Here is a 10,537-nt window from a genome sequence, read left to right as displayed (position 1 = left end):
AGCAAAATTAATTTCTTTCAACTATCCAGTAAACACTTCGGAGATGAGGTTGGTGTGGGGTTTTTGTTGAATACAATTTTACGGATATATCTTGTAATTGAACAAAATAGTAAGGTGGCCAACAACTGGGAACAGTATGCCGATTATTAGGCACCAAGGCTGCTGTTTAAAACCTTTATTTTGAAAACTGAGTGTGGGGGTACAGGAAGTATCTCTTCTTCGCCCCTTTCCTATTGTTTGTAGCTTAGCCAGCTAGCAAGCTATTCTCCCGATGGACGAACTCTTCACACATCGGTATTTCCAAATCCTTAGTACCACCCAAATATTATGATATATTTTCAAGTATCAATAAACGATTAACTGTAACTACAGACTAGCCCTGAAAAATGAGCAGAATACCCGGACCCATGTGGAATTCCAAGGCTTTACACGAGCAGTTAGCGTCCATCATGGGGGCGTTGACCAATGCAGCGGTGGCGGACATATGTGAAGTCGTGGATGAAGGTTATGCGATTTTGCAATTAGAAATATCAAGGAGCTACAAGGAAAACGAGGACCTCAAGAAGAAACTGCATTTGATTGAGTCTATAATTGCGCGAGGAATCGATGGAAAAGCTGGAACTCATGCTGTTGTTACTGAACCCGTCCCATTAGGTGAAGGTCTTCCTCCAAAACTGTCGCAGCAGGAGGACACATGTCAGAAAAGTAATGGCATAACAATAACGTCTGGAGATTGCTACTTTGTAGAAGAAGAAGAAGAAGAGGAGGTAAGTTTACATATTCAAGTCTTTAAGTCTTTCAGAAGCTATCTATATCCCCAGTGTGTATTGTTTATCCACTAAATTCTCATTGAACAATAATACAGAATTGTACATTATGTTAATGTTTGTTTGCGTTCAAATGATGATTTGTTGCAGTTACCCGATGTGGTACTTATCAAAGATGAGGACTCCGAGGACAGTGACACACATGAGGAAGGTAAATAGAGTGCAGATCTGTGGTGTTGTTCTAGAATGACGAAGAAGGTATGTTGATCAGTTAATCTCTGGAAGACAGACACACTTAAAAGTATCTGATGCAATTACGCAAGAGTTTAGTTTTGGTTTTCCCAGATTCGTTAGTTATAGCAAAGACAGTACAGTATGAAGATGCTGTAAAACTAAAATTAATAGCACTGGCATTTATTTGTTTAAATGGATAATCCACTTCAAACCACTCGTTCATATTAGGTAACAGTGTTAATTAAATAACACTAATATGTGAACATGTTTTTTTGTGAACAAATGTTTCATTTTGTTGTGATAACAAGATTGGTAGAAATGTGAACATATTTTGTGAAATCTGTAGCAGCTCAAGTCTACTACAAACACACAATGCAATGTTCTCTCTCTCCCAGGCTAGGTATTTAGCTAGAAAACATAGCTACACACAATAATACCAAAGTCAATTTCAGCATGTGAAGTAGCTAGCTAGCTGTAAAGTCACCTAAACAGACTGCACTATCTATTTAGGACTCCATCACACAGAGTTCAACTTGCAGTTAGTCTTTGCAACTGAGCTATAACGGCATATCTGCCCAAAGTGAGAGCAGCGTTGCTTTCCCGCCCTGTCTATTCATTTATTTTTATTTAACCTTTTTTTAAACTAGGCAAGTCAGTTAATAACAAATTCTTATTTACAATGACGGCCTACCAATAGACAAAAGGCCTCTTGCTGGGATTAAAAATAAAAAAAATAAAAAAATATAGGACAAAACACACATCACGACAAGAGAGACAACACAACACTACATAAAGAGAGACCTAAGCCGACAACATAGCATGGCAGCAATACAACACGACAACAACATGGTAGTAACACAACATGGACTTGACAGTTCATGCAGCTTTAGTATTTTGATCATAGAGTTCTGTTCATAGAATTCCAAACGCATCTACACCGACATTTAAAGGTGTCCACAGTGTGTCTGGATTCCCTATTCCCATGCCATATTAAAATGCCACTATGCATTCTACAAACGGTGGAACAGGCAAAATATGATAACGCAACAAATGATAGCTAACTAGTCAGCTGACCTATGTAGCGAGCAAGCAACGCCAAAGGAATTGCAAACGGGTTAGCATGACTCTAACCCCAAATATATATATATATATTACAACATTGTAATTAAAAGGTGCCCCTCTGTCCCAAAACACATCTTCTGGAGACTTGTGGGAGGAGTGCTGTTGACGTCTCCCACTGTATGCGCTTTCGGTAGCCTGATTGCATCTAGACTGAGGTGAAATCCGCACACAATGCATCCCTGACCACCTTCTGAAGAGGTCAGACAGAGGTCAGACAGAGGTCAGACAGATCTGAACATATACAGACCACCAAGCGACTTTTGTGAGGGTAGACCCGTCTTTTCAATGCGATCTTCGTATCCTTAGGGCAAAAGTCGGATGTAAGTATCAAGTGCACACAACTTCCTGATTTCCACAAGCAGACCACTTAGAAGTTAAATCATGGGGAAAATTTGTATTTGGGCTTTTTTATAGGCTTTCATCAAATTGACAGAGGAGTTTCATGTTTTTTATTTCTGGGGGTAGATTAACCTTTTAAATCACTGAACACAACAGGTGCTTATTAGAGACAGGCATTTCCTTAATGAATACTACTTTACTCATTTGCATAGTTAATTGTTTAATTCTAACATTCACTTCCAGCATTTTAATACATTTCTTCATTTCCTGCGCTTATGTGTTATCATTTACACATGGTGTCACATTTCTTTTGTCTTAGTATGCCTCTATTTCTGGAGGGGGAAAAAATCCTTGACAGAATAATTATTCTCCTCCTTAACTATACATTCTCCTCACTTCAACATTTCAGATTTGGAGTCCTTAAGGTTAAAAAAATTCCTAACCAAAAAAACATTTTGTTCTCAAACATAATTAAAATCCCAGTGCAGTTATCACAAAACATTAATTTCCGTGTTATTGCCGAACTAGACTATATGGCTATAAAAGCCTAGGAAATCATTTTAATAAAACCACAGAGGAAGAGGCTAACACATGGAATTGTTTTAAGATGGTCAATATAATACAATTCCATGTATTTTTATACTAACAACTCATCCTGGAATTGTTTTAAGATGGTCAATATAATACAATTCCATGTATTTTTATACTAACAACTCATCCTGGAATTGTTTTAAGATGGTCAATATAATACAATTCCATGTATTTTTATACTAACAACTCATCCTGGAATTGTTTTAAGATGGTCAATATAATACAATTCCATGTATTTTTATACTAACAACTCATCCTGGAATTGTTTTAAGATGGTCATACCAAGGATCAGTTAGCTATTTGATTTATAATTTTAATGAATAAAACAAAAATCTTAAAAAATGTATTTGATGAAACATTGAATTTGCCCTTACTGCTATTAGCCCATAGAAACGCATTGAATAACAGCTTCATACATGGATAGTCAACAAACAAAATCTGAAGAACGTTTGTTCTGAAGGGTCAGGAAACTATGATATATAAGAAAGATCAGGAAACTATGATATATAAGAAAGATCAGGAAACTATGATATATAAGAAAGATCAGGAAACTGTGTATTTACGTTATAGCCTTATTCTAAAATTGATTATATTGTTTTTTTCCCTCAACAATATACACACAATACCCCACAATGACAAAGTAAACCCCCTTTTTTTTTTGCAAATGTATAAAATACAAAAAAACTGATATACACATTTACATAAGAATTCAGACCATCTACTCAGTACTTTTGTTGAAGCACCTTTGGCAGCTATTACAGCCTTGAGTCTTCTTGGGTATGATGCTACAACCTTGGCACACCTGTATTTGGGGAGTTTCTCCCGTTCTTCTCTGCAGATCCTCTCAAGGTCTGTCAGGTTGGATGGGGAGCGTTGCTGCACAGCTATTTTCAGGTCTCCAGAGATGTTCGATCAGGTTCAAGTCCGGGCTCTGGCTGGGCCACTCAAGGACATTGAGTCTTGTTCCGAATCCACTCCAGCATTGTCTTGGCTGTGTGCTTAGGGTCATTGTCCTGTTGGAAGGTGAACCTTCGCCCCCAGAGGCCCTGAGCGCTCTGGAGCAGGTTTTCATCAAGGATCTCTCTGTACTTTGCTCCGTTCAGCTTTCACTCGATCCTGACTAGTCTCCCAGTCCCTTCTGCTGAGAAACATCCCAACAGCATGATGCTGCCACCACCATGCTTCGCTGTAGGGATGGTGCAAAGTTTCCTCCAGACGTGACGCTTGGCATTCAGGTTCAAAGGTTTCATCAGACCAGAGAATCTTGTTTCTCGTGGTCTAAGAGTCCATTTGGTGGCTTTTGGCAAACTCCATGCGGGCTGTCGTGTGCCTTTTACTGAGGAGTGGCTTCCGTCTGGTTACCATAAAGGCCTGATTGGTGGAGTGCTGCAGAGATGGTTGTCCTTCTGGAAGGTTCTCCCATCTCCACAGAGGAACTCTGAAGCTCTGTCAGAGTGACCATCAGGTTCATGGTCACCTCCCTGACCCAAGGCCATTCTCCCCAGATTGCTCAGTTTGGCTGGGCAGCCAGCTCTAGAAAGAGTCTTGGTTGTTCCAAACTTCTTCCATGTAAGAATGGAGGAGGCCACTGTGTTCCTGTGGAACTTCAATGCTGCAGACATTTTTTGGTACCCATTTTTTGGTACCCTTCCCCAGATCTGGTGGTGTACTCCTCAATGCCATTGGATGAATCCCGGAACATGTTCCAGTCTGTGCTAGGAAAACAGTCCTGTAGTGTAGAATCTGCGTCATCTGACCACTTCTGTATTGTGCGAGTCACTGGTACTTCCTGCTTTAGTTTTTGCTTGTAAGCAGGAATCAGAAGGATAGAATTGTGGTCAGATTTGCCAAATGGAGGGCGGGGGAGAGCTTTGTATGCATCTCTGTGTGTGGAGTAGAGGTGGTCTAGGATTTTTTCCCCTGGTTGCACATTTAACATGTTGGTAGAAATTAGATAAAACAGTTTTAAGTTCCCCTGCATTAAAGTCTCCGGCCACTAGGAGTGCCGCCTCTGGATGAGCACTTTCTTGTTTGTTTATGGCCTTATAGAGTTGGTTGAGAGCGGTCTTAGTGCCAGTTTTGCTTTGTGGTGGTAAATAGACGGCTACGAATAATATAGATGAGAACTCTCTTTTTAGATAGTGTGTTCTACAACTTATCATAAGGTACTCTACCTCAGGGGAGCAATACCTCAAGACTTCTTTAATATTAGACATCACGCACCAGCTGTTACTGACAAAAAGACACACACCCCCACCCCTCATCTTACCAGAGGTAGCGTCTCTGTTCTGCCGGTGCATGGAAAATCCCACCAGCTCTATATTGTCCGTTTCTTCGTTCAGCCACGTCTCAGTGAAACATAAGATGTTACAGTTTTTAATGTCCCGTTGGTAGGATAATCTTAATAGTAGGTCATCAATTTAATTTTCCAACTATTGCACGTTAGTAAGGAGAATGGAAGGCATTGGGAGTTTACTCGCTTGCCTCCCACTTCTCAGAAGGATCCCCAATCTGCGTCCCCCTTTCCGGCGTCTTTACTTCACGCCAAAGGCGTGGATCTGGGCCTGTTCCAGTGAAAGCAGGATATCCTTCTTGTTGGACTCGTTAAAGGAAAAGGTTTCTTCCAGTTCGTGGCGAGTATTCGCTTTTCTGATGTCCAGAAGTTCTTTTTGGTCATAAGAGACGGTAGCAGCAACATTATGTACACAATGAGTTAAAAAAAATGTTACACAAAATGCTAAAAAAACTAAATTGCACAATTGGTTGGGAGAATGTAAAACGTCAGCCATGTTCTTCGTCGCCATCTTTTCTCTCATTTTATTTCTCTCATTTTTTTGCACAAATTTGTTTACGGCCCTGTTAGCGACCATTTCTCCTTTGCCAAGATAATCCGTCCACCTGAGAGGTGTGGCATATCAAGAAGCTGATTAAACAGCATGATTATTACACAGGTGCACCTTGTACTGGGGACAATTAAAGGCCACTCTAAAATGTGCAGTTTTGTCACACAACACAATACCACAGATGTCTCAAGTTTTGAGGGAGTGTGCAATTGGCATGCTGACTGCATCCATTTGACTGATTTCCTTATATGAACTGTAACTCAGTAAAATCTTCAAAATTGTTGCATGTTGCATTTATTTTTGTTTGAGAGAGAGGGTGATTTTGTTGTTTATGTTCTCAGATTCAGATAGTGGGGTACAATGAGTTAATCATAACCCCCTCCTACATAATGTGTCCTATAAAACCATTCAGAAAGTTAGCTACCACCATGCAGTTCTACTCTATGTAGTTATTAATCTTTGATATTTTCCTCCAGGTGTTAATGTGTCTTCCGTGGGAGGAGACAGTGTGGCTCCCCATACATCCCCCAATGCAAGAAAGGAAGGGAACAGCCCAGCACAGTTCAGGAGCAGGAAGATTGACTGGCAAAGGAATGAAGATAACAGTATCTTCCAGGGTGAGCAAAGGAAAGAGACATTGAAGCAGAATCTCAAACGCCCTGCATCTAGATTAAGTATTGGGAAACGGGTGATCTTGGGCCCTCAATACACACTGCATGAAACCCCCAATCAGCCTGGTTCCTCTGGCCACTTAGGGGGCAATGGGATGGAGACAGCGGAGCTGGTTTGCTCCTATGCCTCAAAAACAGACTCTGATGTGCTTGTGGTCCACCCAGAGCCTCCGCTTGTTCCCACTGTATCAGCTGTCACCTTTAACAGTCAAGTAGGGACTCACAGCGATAGGAGGGATATTGACATGATTGACTCTCAGCCTATTGAATTAGAGATGGACGTGTGCTCTACGTGGAACAAACAGGCTAAGCCAGAGATTACTTTCTCTCAGCTCCAACAAAACCTCGAAAATATCTCAGGCATGAGTCCCGATCACTGTCAACTGACACGGGGAATGAACACAGCATCGAATTTTGATGGGCCCGACATGATGAGTTTTGCCATGTATGAGAAGCAGTCTAACCATCCGCAATGGAGCGAGATCCAAGGGAACGAGGTCCAAGAGAACGCTGACAGCAGGGAGAAGCGTTTCGTTTGCCCTTTCTGTCACAAGTGTCTGATGACGTCTCAGAACCTCGAGGTGCACATGCGGATTCACACAGGAGAACGGCCGTTCAGTTGTGCCTCAGTGCGGGAAAAGGTTCACCCAGTCAGCCCATCTGAAAACTCACCAGAGTGTACACACAGGAGAACGGCCGTTTGCGTGTACACTTTGTGGGAAAAGTTTCATAGTGAAATACAGTCTCACGTTACACCTGAAGAAACACCACTCTAATGTGAGGCCTTTGTAAAGTTAAAACAAAAGTGACATGCATTAGAGTGCACTTCTAACCATTTACTGTTCAAAAGCATACAAATCAATGGGAAACTGAATGAAATTGATTGGATCACAATGACATGTTTTATCTATTTAGGTATTAGAATATTGCATTTTGTATTATGTATTTGGGTACATCTTGCCATTCTAAATAAACTAATATGGCAGCATAATGTACCATTATGATTACACTGTGTACTAAGAACAATCGAAGACGATAGCGAATCAGTATATCAACATAATTGTTTTCTAAAACACCCTGTTAAAATCAACAATGTTAAATCAATGTGTTAATTTGTAGACAAAGAGATACATTGAAGCCTTTAATCAGCTGTCAATGCATGGGAATGTTACCTGGGAAATGTTACCTGGGGAATGTTACCTGGGGAGTGTTACCTGGGGAATGTTACCTGGGGAGTGTTACCTGGGGAATGTTACCTGGGGAGTGTTACCTGTTACCTGGGGAATGTTACCTGGGGAATGTTACCTGGGGAATGTTACCTGGGGAATGTTACCTGGGGAGTGTTACCTGGGGAGTGTTACCTGGGGAATGTTACCTGGGAATGTGAATGTTACCTGGGGAATGTTACCTGGGGAATGTTACCTGGGGAGTGTTACCTGGGGAGTGTTACCTGGGGAGTGTTACCTGGGGAATGTTACCTGGGGAGGAATGTTACCTGGGGAATGTTACCTGGGGAGTGTTACCTGGGGAGTGTTACCTGGGGAATGTTACCTGGGGAATGTTACCTGGGGAGTGTAAATGCTTGTTTTCACTTTAGTGTCGTTTTCAATTCATTTGCATATTTAGCCACACCAATTTTAGGTTTAATGTTTAGACTTTGAAAACATGTAAGAAAAGATGACCATTTCACGTTCCATTATGATATTGTTATGTGTAGGTCAATCCACAGAATTAAATAGAACAGTGTTACATTGTATCTCTTGACAACAATTGTGTTTAGATGTTGTTTGGATCCAAGGTTTTGTTGAAATAAATGGCGATAATCATCTTTATCTCGCATCTCTATATCTCTGTATCCTCGATTCAAAAATGCTGAGAGACCCTCAGACATATCATATGCATAGTAACCTAAATGTACTGTTTGTTATAATTTCATTTCCGGCGCCGACTGAGATGGCCGCCTCGCTTCGCGTTCCTAGGAAACTATGCAGTTTTTTGTTTTTTTACGTGTTATTTCTTACATTAGTACCCCAGGTCATCTTAGGTTTCATTACATACAGTCGAGAAGAACTACTGAATATAAGATCAGCGTCAACTCACCATCAGTACGACCAAGAATATGTTTTCCGCGACGCGGATCCTGTGTTCTGCCTTACAAACAGGACAACGGAATGGATCGCATGCAGCGACCTAAGGAAACGACTCCGAAAAAGAGGGAAACGCGGCGGTGTTCTGGTCAGACTCCGAAAAAGGGCACATCGCGCACCACTTCCCAGTATTCTTCTTGCCAATGTCCAGTCTCTCGACAACAAGGTTGATGAAATCCGAGCAAGGGTGGCATTCCAGAGGGACATCAGAGACTGCAACGTTCTTTGCTTTACGGAGACATGGCTTACTGGGAAAACGCTATCCAGGGCGGTGCAGCCAACGGGTTTCTCCACGCATCGCGCCGACAGAAACAAACATCTCTCTGGTAAGAAGAGTGGCGGGGGCGTATGCCTCATGACTAACGGGACATGGTGTGATGAAGGAAACATACAGGAACTCAAATCCTTCTGTTCACCTGATTTAGAATTCCTCACAATCAAATGTAGACCGCATTATCTTCCAAGAGAATTCTCTTCGATTATAATCACAGCCGTATATATCCCCCCCCCAAGCAGACACATCGATGGCTCTGAACGAACTTTATTTAACTCTTTGCAAACTGGAAAACATTTATCCGGAGGCTGCATTCATTGTAGCTGGGGATTTTAACAAAGCCTATCTGAAAACAAGACTCCCTAAATTTTATCAGCATATCGATTGCGCAACCAGGGGTGGTAAAACCTTGGATCATTGTTACTCTAACTTCCGCGACGCATATAAGGCCCTGCCCCGCCCCCTTTCGGAAAAGCTGACCACGACTCCATTTTGCTGATCCCTGCCTACAGGCAGAAATTAAAACAAGAGGCTCCCACGCTGAGGTCTGTCCAACGCTGGTCAGACCAAGCTGACTCTACACTCCAAGACTGCTTCCATCACGTGGACTGGGACATGTTTCGTATTGCGTCAGATGGGAATATTGACGAATACGCTGATTCGGTGTGCGAGTTCATTAGAACGTGCGTCGAAGATGTCGTTCCCATAGCAATGATAAAAACATTCCCTAACCAGAAACCGTGGATTGATGGCAGCATTCGCGTGAAACTGAAAGCGCGAACCACTGCTTTTAATCAGGGCAAGGTGTCTGGCAACATGACTGAATACAAACAGTGCAGCTATTCCCTCCGTAAGGCTATCAAACAAGCTAAGCGTCAGTACAGAGACAAAGTGGAATCTCAATTCAATGGCTCAGACACAAGAGGCATGTGGCAGGGTCTACAGTCAATCACGGACTACAAGATGAAATCCAGCCCAGTCACGGACCAGGATGTCTTGCTCCCAGGCAGACTAAATAACTTTTTGCCCGCTTTGAGGACAATACAGTGCCACTGACACGGCCTGCAACGGAAACATGCAGTCTCTCCTTCACTGCAGCCGAGGTGAGTAAGACATTTAAACGTGTTAACCCTCGCAAGGCTGCAGGCCCAGACGGCATCCCCAGCCGCGCCCTCAGAGCATGCGCAGACCAGCTGGCCGGTGTGTTTACGGACATATTCAATCAATCCCTATACAAGTCTGCTGTTCCCACATGCTTCAAGAGGGCCACCATTGTTCCTGTTCCCAAGAAAGCTAAGGTAACTGAGCTAAACGACTACCGCCCCGTAGCACTCACTTCCGTCATCATGAAGTGCTTTGAGAGACTAGTCAAGGACCATATCACCTCCACCCTACCTGACACCCTAGACCCACTCCAATTTGCTTACCGCCCAAATAGGTCCACAGACGATGCAATCTCAACCACACTGCACACTGCCCTAACCCACCTGGACAAGAGGAATACCTATGTGAGAATGCTGTTCATCGACTACAGCTCGGCATTCAACAC

The 10,537-nt window shown here is 42.4% G+C and overlaps 1 protein-coding gene across 1 annotated transcript; it reads left to right on the top strand.

Annotated features, from left to right (window-relative positions):
- The first annotated feature begins 231 nt into the window (after positions 1 to 231).
- Positions 232 to 7,834, top strand: LOC124018270. Its single transcript, XM_046333537.1, has 3 exons — positions 232 to 767; positions 918 to 978; positions 6,373 to 7,834. The coding sequence occupies exons 1-3, from the start codon at positions 387 to 389 to the stop codon at positions 7,341 to 7,343; spliced, it is 1,413 nt and encodes a 470-aa protein (XP_046189493.1). The 5' UTR covers positions 232 to 386; the 3' UTR covers positions 7,344 to 7,834.
- Positions 7,835 to 10,537: the final 2,703 nt, after the last annotated feature.

Source organism: Oncorhynchus gorbuscha, unplaced genomic scaffold (assembly GCF_021184085.1).
Source record: "Oncorhynchus gorbuscha isolate QuinsamMale2020 ecotype Even-year unplaced genomic scaffold, OgorEven_v1.0 Un_scaffold_46:::fragment_2:::debris, whole genome shotgun sequence".
NCBI classification, from domain to species: domain Eukaryota; kingdom Metazoa; phylum Chordata; class Actinopteri; order Salmoniformes; family Salmonidae; genus Oncorhynchus; species Oncorhynchus gorbuscha.
The sequence above is the reverse complement of the archived record's forward strand: the minus strand, read 5'-3'. Positions and strand labels throughout refer to the sequence as shown.